The 17,439-nt window shown below is 41.6% G+C and overlaps 1 protein-coding gene across 1 annotated transcript; it reads right to left on the bottom strand.

The window, feature by feature from the left end:
* Positions 1 to 10,923: 10,923 nt before the first annotated feature.
* On the bottom strand, positions 10,924 to 16,857 carry cntf (ciliary neurotrophic factor). Its single transcript, XM_082537541.1, has 3 exons — positions 16,182 to 16,857; positions 13,460 to 13,768; positions 10,924 to 13,377 (listed from the first exon to the last, which is right to left on the bottom strand). The coding sequence occupies exons 1-3, from the start codon at positions 16,299 to 16,301 to the stop codon at positions 13,204 to 13,206; spliced, it is 603 nt and encodes a 200-aa protein (XP_082393667.1). The 5' UTR covers positions 16,302 to 16,857; the 3' UTR covers positions 10,924 to 13,203.
* Positions 16,858 to 17,439: the final 582 nt, after the last annotated feature.

The raw sequence follows: 17,439 nt of genomic DNA, 5'->3' as shown, positions 1-17,439 counted from the left end.
TATACTAATGGACATCAACACTTAATTCTCTATGATCATAAGATCATGCTATGCGCACACTCTTAATTCTTGTAAAAGCAGTAATCATGTACTTAGTTTTTCACGCATTTCTTCTGCATTTTGGATTTTTGTTAACATGTCATATTTATTGTTGTATTTACCTAAAAAGATCTGCTAAGGAATGTATGTCAATTTCTTTGGATACGAGAATGTGTAAAGTAAAATTTTAAGTCTTGTAATTGTCTTTTTAACTCAGCAATAGAAAAACATTGAGGAAGACTTTGTGGATGATCCTCCATTTTTGCCAAACACCAGCTTAAACATGTAAAAAGGAAGTAGATCAGACCTAGCTCTTAAATTATGTTTTCATTAAATATATGAAAATTTAATGGAATATTAATGATGCTGATTTATGCATTTGAGCCAAGTCTAGTCGGGCTTCCTGCACTGCTCACTACGGAAGTCTTTTCCCTTGTGACACACAAGACACACAGGTGAAATGTACACATCCTGGTGGGAGCAGGACACTGCAAATAACTGCTCCGTCTGTATTTAAAAGTGGCAGTATACTAAAGTAACATCGCTTTAAAATGTGGCTCTGAAACAAGGATGTTTCATATTTTGACATGTCTGCTACCAGAAATCCTCATGGTTCTTCTTGTAGTATTGTAGGTGGGAGGGATGGTGACACAAGGAGGGGAGCTGAGGAAAGGGTTCAAGCTTCTGGCTTAGTTCAACAAAAAGAGGTCAGCTAGATGTAAAGAGATCACTGCAAATCTCAGAAGCACAAATCAAGCAAATGCAGTTTTAGTGAAAAGAATAATGTGCAGATGCTTGGCAGTAAAAGTGTAAATGGGGACACTTGGAGGTAGAGACAAGCCAAATGAGAAAGCTGTATATATAAAGCTTTGTTATTTGATATTTTATTTCATATGGTTCATGAAAGCTGTAGAGTCATGCATATGTGGTGTAAACTTATATGAGTGAAAGATCCATCCATCCATCCATTTGCTTCCGCTTATCCTTTTCAGGGTCGCGGGGGGCGCTGGAGCCTATCCCAGCTGTCATAGGGCGAGAGGCGGGGTACACCCTGGACAGGTCGCCAGTCTGTCGCAGGGCCAACACACAGGGACAGACAACCATTCACACTCACATTCATTCGCACATTCACACAGATGTCTTATAATTTTAATTCAATTAAAAAAACATATTTTGCATACCTTTTAGGTGCTGTCTGGGTTTATCTTGATTTGTATCTGTTAAACTGGTGTTTGATTTAACCTCCAGGACCTCATTTAGATCAAAATACTCAATTTTGCTCTACAAGGGCCTGATTTCCACTTATGAGGACATTATGCTGCTACTGTTCTATCAAAATTTTAAATGAATATTCTCATATGTGGCTCTTATTTTTCTTAAAAACAAAAATAAGGTTAAAAAAAATCTGGTAATTCTTTGTTTTTACATTCATCCGGCCCCAATATGCCCAAATATCAAAGAGAAATTAAAAATGCATGCCGTGGAAGAGTTCGGGTCTTAGGAGGTTAAAGAAAACGTAGATCACTGAATCAACAGAGAAGCTAAAGTAAAGTGTGACAGTGAGTATGCAACACAGTATGAAAAATATGACTAAATATGGCATGACACGAATCAACTTTCTTAACAAATAAATGGACACTTGAAGAATTCATGATAGTGTTTAACAAGGTACTGGAAACATTCCTCATAGATTTTTTCGTGTGAATTGTAGCCTCAGTTTCCTGTTCTTAATTCAGTTCAATTTAGCTCCCCTTAAGGTGCTTTATATTGTAAGATAAAGGCCCTACAGTAAAACAGAAATGTTGACAAGAGTTGCACCTGGTGTGATCTTCTGCTGCTGTAGAACATCATCTTCAAAGTTTGATATGAAGTGCATTCTCTGATATTCTTCAGGATATTTTGGTTGTCATGAGAGGTTAATTGAATTACTGTTGCCATGCTATCAACTTGACGCAGTCTGGCCATTCTCTTCTGACCACTGACAAAAAATAAATAAAAATAAAATCACCCAGAGGACTGCCACTCACTGGATATTTTCTCTTTTTCAGACCATTCTCTGTAAACCCAAGAGATGGTTGTGTGGGAAAATCCCAGGGGATCAGCAGTTTCTGAGATACTCAGACCAGCCCGTCTGGCACCACTTAAATGACCTCTCCGCCTCATTCTGATGCTCAGTCCAGCAGGTCGTCTTGACCATCTCTACATGACTAAATGCATTAAGCTGCTGCCATGTGCACACACACAAACACTTAGATTTTTGCGTTAAGGTGCAGGTGAAGAGGTGTACCTAATAAAGTGGTCAGTCATCTCTGAATCTGTTTCAGCCACATGGTCGATTGTGTAACAGGTTTTTTGTTTTTAATTTGTGAGTTTATTAAACTGATGTTACGTTACAGTGCAGCAGTTGCTACTGGAGACGGTGCGGTTATGGCCTTCTATCCATCATCATGCTAAGTAACCATGACTTACTTCAACACCTGTGAAGACAAACTGAAAGTTCCAAAGTAAACTACCCCCTAACTCAGAGTGCTAAACTAGTCGTTAGCCGTATGCATGGTGATTTGCATAGTGCCTGATGAGGAAGATTGCCTGTTTTAAGCTGAGACAGTTAACAGTTCATTTCTATAAACCCCGCTGAGCTTTGGTGGTTTGTGTTAGATGGGATTTGCATTCAGCTGTTATTTTTATAATTTAATATTATATTTGCATCTAAAAGATAATCAATACTGATTAAACTCCGTACCGACATGGGCTTTCATGCTGATGATACAAATATAATATCCTCTATGAGTGCACCTGTGCCATGGGATGCATTGTTTTTAATCACTTAATTTATCCGCTTAATAAGCCCCCTTCAATATATTACATGTGTGAACGGGAGCTTGTCTGCTTCTTTGCCTTGTTGTTGGTGTTTTGGGTCTCTTGCCAATCATAGAGCTGACTGTATGTGGTCTGCGTCGGCACTATTACTGCCATATCGCCCCTTTCTTGTGGAAAACATATCATGTTAGCCTAGCTAAATAGGAGGGGAAAAGTTAGTCCTGCATACAAATTCCCCAGTGGTCTGAGCCAAGTAGCTTAATTTTTGAATACTTAAAATGCCCGTTTGTAAGTTGTACAAGCACACTGGCAATTTATTACCCCCATGCTGTGTGAAGATCCTTGGTTGCTTGTAAAATGAAAACTCGTCTCTGCTAGAGACTGAAAACTCTGTTGTTTTGATGTCCAGTGCTTTGATTGTTTTGTTTTTGAGGTTTCATGTGACTGAAATTCAAAAGCCCACCACTTTGTTTAAGTTCAAGGTTCAAACACATTGTGGCAGGGAATAAGCAAAAATCATGCCAAAAATTCAGGCACAAAAAAAGATCAAATTAGAGTACAAACATTATCAACTCAGAACTGGGGACATAACCTCCAGTAGGAAATCACTGGGAAAAAAACAAGGAATGGCTGGATGTTTGCACTGTCTATAAACACAAAAGGAAGCTGATTCCTGTTTTATAGAGCACGATTTGGGAATATCCATGTAACTTCACTCTTAACTTGGGGTTAAAGCTAAAGGCTGTTCACTTCTTACATATGCCAAACATCACCATGGTAACTTACCCTGTAGACCTAACCTACTCTGGAGCAGATTGCTTGAGATTAGAGATCAACAGGTATGATCAACATCACCTCCTAAACAAGCAATTTTCCAGAAAATAGCATCATCATTTCTGGAGGGCCCCTCGGATTCATTGAGCAGGCAGCAGGGGGTTCCACCTTTTTATTGTTCTATAAGCATTAATATATGATCCTAAATCCATGTTTATATCAAGTTTTCATGTAGAATAAGCCTCTTTTCTCTCACTCTGCCAAGACTGCAGCTCAGAGAACAAAACCTGAAACATCTACAGCACATCTAAACATTTGACTTAATGGAATAATTCTCCTGAGCACTGATATTCTGTTAACTTGCACAGTTAGCGTTTTCAACAACTCTCTTTGTTAGCTTCAGATTTTTTGCAATTTATTAATAAAGCGGCTCTTTTGCAGTCTTACTGAGCAAAGCACTTAAAGCACTCACACATTCATATAGCACTCTTAATACTATACTACTGCACAGTGCTTTTCCTGTTACAGGCATTCATACCATTGGTTTGTTTGTTTGCAGCAGCTGTGTTGCTTTCAATCTGTATTATGTGTGTAACCTCATCATGTTTTTCTAAGAAAATGGCGGATGGATTTAAAATCAGATGTGTTGCTCCCAGTGACTGGCCACATACTGCCAAAACCACCCGTTATTGAACATGCTCGAAGCTAGGTGGATGAACCCTGGGTTGCTTTATCAAGGTCAAAACCACCTTCATGTGACCGCTTAGCCTGGTGCTAACATTAGCGAATTCAGTTGATTGAGAACATGTGAACCTGACGAGGGACAAGGAAGGAAAAGCATTAAATATGGGAAGTAAAAATGTAAGGAATGTACAGGAATTGATGATTTCAAAATGAATTTTCCCTTTGCATAGTTTATTGAAAAGCATGATTTAATCTGAAATAGTTGGTACTGTCATCAGCTACAGCTGTTTAACAAGAAGCCTAATCCAAGGGTGTCAAACACAAAGCCCGTGGCCCTGAACCAGCCCATCAACCGGTCCAATCTGGCCCAGTTGATGTCTTTAGAAAATGTGAAAATTTCAAAGACTAATTTCTGATCTTTACCTCTTTTTTTCTCACTTTTACTCTCTTATTTTTCACAAAGACCTAATCCATGACCTGTCATATGACAAAGTAAGAAGGTAAGAGCAAAATCTTTTTTTATTGTTAGTATTAGTTTCCTTTTCCCCCCAATATTTAAAATAGAATTTAACTTTTTTACACAGTAAAGAACAGAGACACTGTCTGTGAATTCACAGATATTTTTTTTTTTTGTAATTACAGGATAAAATACTTCATGTCCTTGAATAGATAAGCCCAATGAAACATGCTGCGCCGTTTCTTCGATTTACTTTCTTTACAGTGTGTGAAAATTAAGAGGTATTTTAAAATGTATGGTTTCTGGGGTCATACTGGATGTGATACAACCACCGGTTGCTAGGGAAGCATGTATTCCCTGGCTGGTTGGAGTGGTTGATGGAGGTGGGGGGAAATTGTTTGAAAGGTGCTGCATTAGAAACCACCTAGTGTTGGCATTGGTTGCTACCAGATTTCAACTGCCTTTTTTATGTTTGTCTGCGAGTACTAGCTAACTTTTAGCCGACTGGTAGTAAACTTTGAAATGAATGCAACGTCAATTGGAAATGGAAAGGACTATGTCCAAGTGCTGCAGCTAATGTGTTTGAAAAAGTGCAACTTTTACTTTAAAGGCAAACGGTTTCCATTCCCAGCTTGTGTCACACTTTTCACAGTTTCACTACAGCTCAGAGAGTAGCTGGTGAGGGGCTGTAGACAACACCATCACTTTCATTTAAACTGCAACATGCTGACAACCAAAGCAATCACAAGGAGCATTTTGCCAAACAGTTGGAGGACACACGTTTTTTCTAGCAACAGGTGGTTGCAAGAGGGTTGCTGACCAGTCTGCAGGCCTGCGTGACTGACTGAGGCCCAAAATGAGTTAATGTCATGTTTTTAATGGTCACATGTCTGCAAAAGCTCAGCAACTGCGCTCGCCGCCTTTATCGGCGACATGCGGTTGCATCTCTAGGGAAGTTCAGGTGTAGGGTTTCAGGAGGGTTCACAGTGTCAACATACCCACAGTGTAGATTTAACACAGAAGTAAAAATCCAGTGTTACCAGTCAGTCTACATTCCCACTCTCACCTATCCTCATGAGCTCATGGATACAAGCAACAGAAATGAGGTTCCTCCAAAGGGTGGCTGGGCTCCCACTCCACATCAAAAGGAGGCAGTTAAGGTAGTCTGAGTTTGATCAAGATATGTCATATGCACCTCCTAGTTAAGGTGTTTTCACTTGGATAAGCAGCAGAAGATGAATGGATGGATGGATGGATGGATGAGTGGACATGTCAGGAATTGGGTGTGTAGTTAAACGTCTTTTCGCAAAAAAAATAAAATGTTATTAGCCAATAGCTTTAGTTGAGATGAAATTAGGCTGTATGTGCTCCACGAGTTGGCACTGTGGGCTAATCAGCTGATAATACATGATCCCTTATCCACAATTGCCGTACAGAACCAAAGCTGACATCACAAACAAATTTAACAAATATGAGAAGTTAACACAAACAAGCCAGCTGCGCCTCTGCACCTGTTAACCTGCACGAGCACCTCCGGTGAACACTGATGAAAACATTTTTTTAAAGCAGACTTACTATAAAAGTTTGTTCTAGAAAAAATGAAAAGTGCCACTTCCCAGTATTTACAGACAGTGATGAAGATCCCGCACAGTTAGAGTATAATTCCTGAGACACACGGGAGGATTTAACAGTCATCAAGAGGCTAGAAGATGATGCAGAGCTGAGATAAGATAAGAAGAAGAAGAAGGATGTGAGAGGAAATGTATGGAGATCTGGGAGCTGCTGAATGAGTTGGGTTTAATTGTAATTCTGCTCTGTTTGCGTGTGCACACTATCATGAACACTTCATCACCCGCACCAATACCTCCAATAAGTGTGCGTGTGTTCACGTACACACAAACATGCGAGCACACACATATGTACTCACGCTGACACACACAGCTACACAATCCTTACTAAAGACAAACATTCACAACCACGTGCAAGCTGTGCACATGTACAGCAACACACAGTTATACAGCCCTTATAAACTACACACAGACACACACACACACACACACACACACAGAGCTCCAATAAAGGACACACACCCTCTTCCACAGCACACACACTGCATTCATTTCCCTTTCATTCAGCACAGGCACATATTGTGCTGCTGTAACACACACACACACACACACACACACACACACACACACACTCACATGCAGACACACACAGACACACAAACACCATTTGCAGAGCTTGCTCCTAGCTCTCCCCGCACACACCCCTCCCCCTCCGTCTCTGTCAGACACACACACATACACATGCACACACACATCACACACAAGCATGCACACACACAATCACACAAACACACACAAGTGCACGCACATTCCCTCCTACGCAGCCGTACTCACACACACACACACACACACACACACACACACACATTCCCTCTTTCCTTTCACACAAACACACACATGTACACGTCTCCCTTATACACCCCTCCCCCATTCTTTCTGTCACACACACACACACACACACACACACACACACACACACACACACACACATGCACACACACGTACATATCCACACTCACTCACTCACTCACTCACTCACTCAGTCACTCACTCACTCTCTCACATAAACACACACACATTCCCTCTCTTGCTCTGCTTCTCTCACTCACACATAGCCACACACACATACACAACTGCACACACAGGCATACACACACTACTGCACACACATTCACAAGCACACACCCATACACACATTCTGTCTCTCCCCTCCCTCTCTGTCTCTCTGTCTGTCTCCCTGTCTGTGTCTCTTGCTCTCTCTCTCTCTCACACACACACACACACACACACACACACACACACACACACACACTTGCTCTCTCTCTCTCTCTCTCTCCTGCCCTCTCCTCTTCTCTTTTTTCATCACACTGTCTCTCTCAGACACACATACACCCAAATGCACACGGATGTGCAAGTACACACAGACATGCGCACAAGTACAGACACACACACACACACACATTTTCCTATCTCAGACTCATTCTATCTCTCCCTGTAACACACACACACTCTAACACACACTCTAACACACACAGACACGCACACACACTAACACACACACACATACTCTAACACTGGCACATACTTTCTCCCTTGCTTTCTGCACACACACACATATGCATATGCACACACGCACACTCACGCACACGCACGCACACACACACACGCACACACCCCTTCCACAGGCATCCTGGCTGCCACTCCTTCCCTAACAACCACACACACACAAACGAGCAGATGAACACATACACACACATGCACATATGCATAAACACATATAAACAAAAACACACCCTTTTGCTCAAACGCACGTCCTGTTTTTTCTCACAGTCAAACATCGACACACACACGCACCGAAAATCTCGCTAATAATGTTCACATTCAAAATGCAAAATAGCAGACATTTTCTTCGTTGTCTTCTTGCACACACACACACACACTGCTCATCACCAACATTTGTGCACCAATCTGTTGTTAAGTAGCACGAATAAAAGAAATAACTGAAATTTTAGCCAAGATCAATTTACTGCAGCCCACGCACACACCCTCACAAATCCGATCAGTAACTTAAAAAAAAAATGTAGTTTTTACACCAAACTATAAACAAAATGATGCAACTGCTGTAAAGCAGTCATGGCGGCCCTAACTGGGAGCTAAACAGTACTGAGTTTGTCAAATTAGAGTTCCTGTTGTCCGACTGGTACTGTAAATTTTCATTCAAACTCCCACTGTGAGGAGGTCTGGTTTCTATTAAGCTGTTTAAAGCCCCTTTTAGACATAAAATAGTGTAAATGATGTGAGTTTACTGTAGCTCAAATTGAAATAAATGGTATGGAAAATGTATTTTATGCATCATTTCATTCTATGTAAACTCAGTGTAAAAAGAAAAAAAGACATCCATCCATCCACACTCCTGACCACCTATCCAGTTAGGGTTGTGGGAGGGCGTTGCTGGAGCCCACAGCATGTGACACCATCTTGGAAAGGCTGCCAGTCCAATACAGGGCTAACACACTGAGAAGCAACTGTTCATGCTTACGCACGACCAATTTAGAATCACTAATTAACCGAGCACTGGCAAACTCCAGATTATAGTGTTCTTACACATAATCCTGGGTTGTTATGTTTGACATACTCAGGCACAAGGCTCGGCAGAGACTTCTGGAGGCTGCTTTTGGCAAACTTGTAAGACATTGGTGCAAACCTGAAAGAGATCATGGTAACAAACCTGGTGAGGCAAACTTTGACTCATCTGTCAGATGGTTCCTCCCCTGGGATTTCACTTCGGGCTTATTGAGACTTACTGTTTAGATGATGTACAGTCAGCATCCATTTCATCAAACCCTGCTAGTACCAGGCGGGATGCCCTTTTTGCCTTCAGAACCACCCTAACTCGTCACAGTATAGATTAAACAAGATGCTGGACATTCAGAGTCCTCAGAGTTTTTGGTCCATGTTAACATGATAGCATCACACAATTTCTGCAGATTTTTCAGCTGCGTATCAATAACGAGAACCTTCTGTTCCACCAAAGCTGCTATTTGATTGAGATCTGATCTGACAGTGGGGGCCTTTTGAATACAGTGAACTCACTGTCATGTTCAGGAAACCAGTCCGAGATGATCTGAGCTTTCTGACAGGGTGTGTTATCCTGTAGAAATAGCAATGAGAAGATGAGTACACGCTGTCCATAAAAGGACAGACGTGGTCAGCAATAGACCACCAGCCTGGACCATTGATATGAGGCAGGATGGATGCATGCTTTCATGTTGTTGTTTACTCCAAATTCTGACCAGACCATCCAAGAGAAACTGAGAGTCAAAGAATAATCTCTATAATCTCTGATGCACTTTTGGTGCGCCTGTGTGAAGTTTCCTGTTAGTACCTGATAGAAGTGGCACCAAATTCATACTCATCTTCTTCTTCTTCCTGCTCCTTTTAGGGGTCGCCACAGCGGATCATCTGCTTCTATCTCACCATATCCCCAACATCCTCTCCCGTCACGCCAACCCTCTGCGACTCCTTGTTCACTAAATATTTTTCAAGGTCATCCTCGTTTTCTCCTACCTGGTAACTCCATCTTCAACATCCTTTGTCAATGTCCAAACATCCCTGGATTATTTCTTTAACTTATCCCTCGACCTAAACTGACCCTGCGATGTACTCACTTCTAATCCAGTCGATTCTGTTCAATCCCCAGGAAAATCTTAGCATCTGGAAATCTGGTCTTTTTTTTTTTTTTTTTTCAAGAAATTTTTTTTTTTTAAATGTTCTAAATAGTTGAAAAAGTAGGCCTGTGAATATATGCAGCACTCTAAGATAGAGCACTGGATTTTGGAATAAAAGAATCATTAATAAAAGATGAAGAAAGTATCCCTTAACTACAGCCCTCCCTATCATCCTTTAATATGTCACTTTCTGTTTACAGTGTTAAAGCAGTGTGTTCAAACTAACTTGTTTCCCAGCTGCTGTTGGCTGACCAGAAATGTAAATGTCAATAACATTAAAGAAAGTGATGAGTACGGTACATCAATTCATTTCATAGACCATCAGAGATAAAGGAAGTTGCTCATGCATTGTTTAAATGCATGCGCATTAATCCAGCTAATGAAATCCCAGGAAGTTTTTCAGTGTGAAAAAACGTTTCATCACTCATCCAGGTGACTTCTTCCAACCACATAAACAGTACAGCTGCATTAATGATTAAAAGCTGTCCCACTACATGACACATACACAGACTCTCATGACCACTGATCAGCGTCCATGTGAACCCTTCACAAAGAGTCGGGGAATGGCTCCCTGCAGGATGGTTTTATAGAAACGGCCTCCTTGACTCCCCACTCAAACAGCGGTGCTTGTTTTGACCATTATGCAACTGAACAGAGTCAACTTTCTGGAATTAATCATACATTCTTTATTACTACAATCTTTACAGCATGCACTATAGCTACAGTGTGTTTGCTGTGTATGAAGCCGTGATGGTAAACCGATCCTCCCTTTGTGTTTTAACCCATTTGTCTGTAGCTCAGTTGGTCTCCCCCAGAGGTTAAAAAAAAAAAAAAAAAGAAGAAAGACAGCGCCTTGTGGTGTGACAAACTGTATTTGTAAAGATCAAACACTGATAAAAGTGTAAAACCGAAAATCAGTCAATCTTAAGAATACACAAAAACAAAATAATTGGTGTGCAAGGAATGTAACCACGGTGCTTTCCATGAAAATGTTAGCAAAGGAAAGACTAAATGTAGTGGTACGTCAGTCCATATCAGACAGATTATTAGGAACGGCACAGACAGAATAAAAGTTTTAAATATGAAGCCATTGAATCTTGAAGTCAGTGTAATACTTTCTAAAATGTGCTGCCTAAACTGACTATTTCCCTTTCAGATATCAAGGCACAGGGCACACAGTCATTGCCACCAACCTTAACTAGAGCCTTCTTTCACTGTGAAAAGCCAGCAGTCAGCTTTTGCAATTACTCAGTTTCTTATACTGGATTATAAAGAATTATTCGCAAGGACTGCGTTATTTAAACTGGACTCTAACTTTTAAATTACATCCCGTTCTTTAGTTTTTGGCCAAATTTGATATACCTCTTCTAACCTCTAATAGCTCTTGGTCTACTTCAAACCAAACCTCTAAAATTTAAAGAACTGAGAACGGAAGACAAGAGAATAAATGAAAAGAAAAGTCAGCCTTGTGAGCTCCAGCAGCAGTAATGACAGAGTAATGAGCAAGAGGAAACATAAACTACATCTCCAACCCATACAGTGTACACAGCAGCCATATTTCATTAACAGTGAATCACATAAAAACACTGCTGAAACTCCAAAGCAGATAATCAGAATGATTTTGTGCTGTGTGGTGTGCGGGTAACAGATGAAGCCAATAGGTTGAGTAAGTCTCATTTTCTCAGGGCCAACATTTCATCTCCGAAATTAATCAGATTTCAAATGACCAAATGCATTTAGGTCTCCTTCCGGTGCAAAAATGTAGTTGGAAAAAAAGCCCGTGAACAGTCGAGGTGCCCCGAACATCACACGGTCTTGTTTACTCCCAGTGCACCTGCCGTCAGTTAACCAGCCCACAGATGCTAAACACAGCAAGCACAGAGCCAAGCGAAGAAAACCTTTATAAAAAGTTGAAATATAAATGGTGCCCTTGTCGTTAGAATAAAAAGAGTGCTTTTGTAAAATACCTGCTAAAACTCTTCCATCAGCCTTTCTGTCTAATTTATCCTCCACATCATTATGGATAAGTGCCTATCTAGGCAAGACTTCCCTATAAAGGATCCCATTTACTTTATCTTCTCTGTTTCTTACCCCGAGCCTTCATACATCTTTAAAGACAATCTGAGTCTTCGGCTAATTTAATTAGCAGCCTCATCCAGGTTAGGCAGACAGGTAAGGTAGGATTTGGGCATCGCTTCTGACTCTGATACTATCTGATACGTGATCAATTTAACCAGTTACTGTGTATGTGACTGCAGACGCAGTCATAAAGAGCCATGTGCCTGTTGTAAAGTACAACTGATGCATGTAGATCATGTAAAACAGCTACTTTTGCATTAAAACAAATAAAAGTTGCACCTCAAATGATCTGTATTAAGGTTTTAAGGCCTTGTTTCTTTTTATAGCACGAGTTTGCAAACTTTTGGCTTTTAGGAGTATAGAACATTTATGCTATACTCCTGCTTTAGAGCCCGAGTCATTGATGAGGTTAGACTGATTTATTTCATTGCTAATAAAGTGCTAAAAAAAACCCACAAACGTAATATTAAATTAAGATACTTAACATCAGAGGAAATTAAGAAAGAAAAGGAGGACTCCAAGCAGTTGCACTATGTAAACACTAGAGGGTGCTGCTAACATATTTTTTCTTTCATGCACTCAACATCTCCAAGAAATGATCTGCATGTTATGATAGCCCCAGTGTTTACAGCTAATATAAATTAAATGTGCCCATTGCTGATCACATGTTTCGTGTGCTGCAGGGCATCCAAAGGAAATCGTTTCAGTTGTATCAAAGGAGACATGTAAGCAAGAAAGAAAGCAAGCAAGAAAGCAAGAAAGCAAGAATAGAGATGTGCTACACTCTGCCATAAATGTCACAGCATGGTGTTTTCCTCTCTCTCATTCATATACATATATGAATGAACAGTAACCCAGTTTTCTCATCTCCCTGTCAGTAGTAATCGGTCTCTTGCAGCTGGCTGTTTCTATTTCTGTTCCCCGTCTTTTACTTTGTTCCTGACGTTGACTGGACCCCTTGCTCTGCAACTACCTTCTCAATACCTTCACCAATCTCCGCCATTTATCTCCCTAATCTTTTTCCTTCCTCATCGACCCTTCCCACATCTCCATCTCATCTCCGAGTGCTTCTCCTGTTCCTGGCCCGCGTGGTCCTTGCTCCTTCCTTGACGATGACCGAGGGCAGTTCTTTCAAGGTGTTGGCAGCCGTCTTGCTCCAGTAGTTGACCTCTTTGTAGACCCGGTACACCCAAAGCTTCAGGTCAAGCAGACCGGTTGGGACATTTACCTGCCAATGACAAGAGGAGACAACCGTAAACCATGCTTTAGTTTCAGTCCAACACTTTCACCTTTACCACCTCAGGACCTACCTCCAAGCCCTCCACACTAGGAGTCAGGGAAGTCGTGCCTTCAGCAGCTTTGAGGAGTTCTCCAGTGCTAAGTATGAGCAGCGGCAACCTTTCTTTCACCAGCTTCCTCTTGTTCTCATACTTGCCCTTCTTCCCACCACCCAGCTCCTCCTCCTCTTTGGCAACAGCTTTCTCTAGCAACTTTTGGCATTGTAGCAACGCCGAGTGGATGCGCCAGAGTTTGTCTCTGGTATCCAGCTGGGAAGAAGGAGGAGGGACAGACACCAGACGACGGTCAGTCACATCCTCGGTGAAGTTCTCCTTCTTTCTCTTGGGGAAGAAAAAGAGAAACGCAAGACAAACGTGTCAGACTTTGTAACAAAAGTGAGGGTTTTTTTGAAAGAATATCAATCAGAGAGAGAGAGATAGAAATAGAAGAAGGGGAAACTGGAACGTAGTATAAGTGGAGGTCTGTTTTCAGCAAGTCATTACATTACTTTCAACTGCAATTTGGCCTTTACAGAGGACCACTGACAATGAGGCAACAGGGACTTCCTCCTAATGCAAAAGGAATTTGCTTGGGATCATTTACTAAGGGCTGTCACATTATAGTGGAATTTTCACTTAGTAAGTCTTTACTGGAACTGGACTAAGTAAACAAGTAAAAGGTTCAAATAACAGACGCACCATAGAAGCAATGGCAAGGTCTTGAATAATCAGGCCCCATATTATCTCACTGACATGGTATCACCCCATTAAAGCACTTCACTCTCAGACTGCAGGCTTCTTTGTGGTTCCTGTTACTTTTCTTCATTCATAATTCTATTGACTTTGACAACATCTCCGACACCACTGGTTGATATGCGGCCCCGAACCATAACAGAGCCTCTACCATGATTTGCAGATGGCTGTAGACACTTGGCCATCTGTAAAACACACAAATGGCTGAGTTGTGCCCCTTTCCCCAATTACCTTTAATACAATACTGACAGTTTTACCAAAAATTTCAAATTCAGATTCATCACTTCATGAGACCTGTTGTCACTAATTTTAAGTCAAGTTCTTGCATAATTTTCCATTGAGAACATTTCAGAGGAGGCTTTGACAAATGGCACGTGGATCAGCTGAAGAGCTAGGTGCATCTCTCAGGTCCTGCGCCAGGTCTTTGCTGAGCTGTTTTGTATTTCATAAGGACATGACTTTCAGTTACTGTTCATCTACTGTAGACAGTCTTTTAGGCCTGATACCTCTTCTTTTCTCCCCCACTTGTCCAGTCAAATTGTGAGGATACACTGCACGCTGTGCAAAGATGTACCGAGTGTTCAGCCAATAGCTCTTTGGGAATCACCTTTTGTGACAGGCTAGTAGTAACAAAATGCCTAGACATGCAATGCAAGTTATCTGCTTAAGACTGCCTTTAAAATAAAATTTAAAAAAAATTACAAGAAGGTTTGGCTCCTTGAAAAGAAAATTGGAAAAATCTTTCTGCCATTCTGCTGAGGCATTAATGTGTAACCCTGCAAGTCAGAACTAGCCTGACACAGCGGCCTGAATGTGGCCTGTGTGCTTCGAAAGTCAGCAAAGGAAATTTATATTTACTCCTGGCGTGAGTCAGGCAGTTATGGATACACCAAGAATTGTTTTCAAAGCCAGAAACAGTGCACTTATGGAGTATTAGGAGTTCTGATAAGCTCTGGAAATGGCTTAAGTGGTTTTCAAGAGGAAATTGATGTTGCAAACCTGGGTTTTCCCACCCAGTATGCAAAAGAGTGGGGCAGCGTGCCTGGAGACAATAACACGATAAAAAATAATCTTCAATAGTGTGCATTTGATTCACTGACACTTGCGTGCCAAAGATTTGGAAGAAGATCTGTTTCAGTGTCAGTGCTTTCCAGGTGTGGTATAAAACAAAAATGCAGATGAATATACACAAATTTCTGTGTGACAAGCTAAGACAAGTCCAACTCGTACATAACATGTTCACTGGAAGGTAACCTGCAAACTGTGAGGGGTGGGGGGAAAAAGGAGAAAAGGGGGTAAATTTGGATATTGGTGATAAAGGGAGTCACATGGATGGAAGTAAAGCAGTGTGCCCGGCCACTCCCTTGCTCCTAGCAAGGCCACATGAAAGGAAGGATGGATAAGGCAAACTGGCAGGAAACCAAGAAGTTGTAATAAACAGTCGCTCTCACACCTTTTGGCAAAGTGAGGCAAGCTGGTGGAAAAGAGATGAAGGCTTTGTGCCCAAGCATTGATGACTGTGTGCCAAAAACACCCACCTATGTCATTCCAAACACTTCACCCCCTCTCTGCTCTGCATTCCTACCCCCTGCTGTCCTAGACATAATTTCCTTCTATTTCAAACACAAACACACACACACTCTCTCTCTCTCTCTCTCTCTCTCCCTTCTTATCTTGCACTTGCACACATCCCTTTCATCATCCTTTTGTACTCTCTCTTACATACATACATACATACACACACTTTGACAGTGTAGCTCCTTGGAAACACACACACACACACACACACACACACACACACACACACACACACAGAATATCTATTAATTTTCCTTTTAACCTTGGCCCATTTCTCTCTGTCACGCACACACTCTTCCTCAGACTTTCTCTCTCTCGCTCACTCTAAAAGCAAACTGTGACCTGCTGGCAGGCTGCAGCCAGTGTGTGTGTGTGTGTGTGTGTGTGTGTGTGGGGGGGGGGGGGGATAAGTTCTTATACTCACAAAGAGTTCCAGTAAGGTGGAGCACTCATAGTGCAGCAGATCGGCTAGAGCAGCGGCCCTTGCCGGCGCGGTTCTGCTCCCATTCGAGCCGTTTATGCCTCTGGTCGACCTCCCTGCCATTGAACCTCAACTTGAAGACGCGCTCACTTGTGGTAGCAGCAGAGCAGACCAGCCCCTAATATACTCCCGGTTACGCCTGCTTCATCCCGATATCATCGGATTCCCGGCTCATTTCAGCCTGCCCATCAGCTCCCACTCAGCGCTGCGTTAATTAGAGCCACAGAGTCAGTCTTGTCTGAGGTTTCCGTAAAACCACTTCGGTTTGTCCGACCTCCTCTGCTTACAGTTCGGTACTTGTATTACAGAGTTTAAGGCCAAATCTCCGCCCTTTCCCCGGGGAACTTGATGCCTGACTGGAGGAATTTAACTGGACAAGCGGGGGCGGAGGAGAGGAGTGAGGAGGAGCTCATCAACTTATTCATGAGCAGCTTATCCGATTTACTGGTAGTGACCGAGCCGAGATAGTCTAAATTTAAGTAGTGTGTGTGTGTGTGTTCCCCAATGATAACAAATAAGAGACCAAAAAAAAAAAAAAAAATCAACAGCTGAAACTAGAAGTTGCCATCATCGCTATGGAGACTGACCTCCTAACCACAGCGCTCGAGGACAGGAGCTCACTCCAAATTAGGCCACTTCCGGCTCGTCACATCATCAGGTGGAACTTTAATGATGTAATCACTTGTGTCTAACAGGAGGATTACCTAATTACGCAAGAAATATAGCGTCGTCTTTGTTAGCGCAGTCATAGAAAGCAAATCATATTTTTAAAGGAAAAACAAATCAGAGAAAATATTTTTTCCACAACCTAAATATTAAATTCTAAGAGCAAAAATAAGTGGAATAGTTTTCAGGAGAACTTCCACAGAAAGGGCAGGTCACAGCTAAAGATTTAAATGTGATCTGCCCTGGGATCTAACTTTCTATATAGAATGGACACTTTATCAGGTATGCCTTACTAATGCCGGATTGACACCGAAAATCATACCACGTTAAAAGTTTAAATCACCTTTTTTCCCCTCCATTCTAATGCTCTTCAGCAGGTTTTCTTGACCGTGCTAAAATGCCTAAATGGACTGGGTTGCTACCTTGTGATTGGCTGATTAGATAGTGGTGTTGAAACCTAGTTAAACAAGTGTACCTAACAAAGTGTGCATAGGCCTAACATTGACATTTTCTCAAACTGGTGCCTTGTTTTGCG

This window comes from Aulonocara stuartgranti, assembly GCF_965226115.1.
Source record: "Aulonocara stuartgranti genome assembly, chromosome: 6".
Classification (NCBI taxonomy): domain Eukaryota; kingdom Metazoa; phylum Chordata; class Actinopteri; order Cichliformes; family Cichlidae; genus Aulonocara; species Aulonocara stuartgranti.
This window is presented reverse-complemented; position numbering and strand designations above follow the sequence as displayed.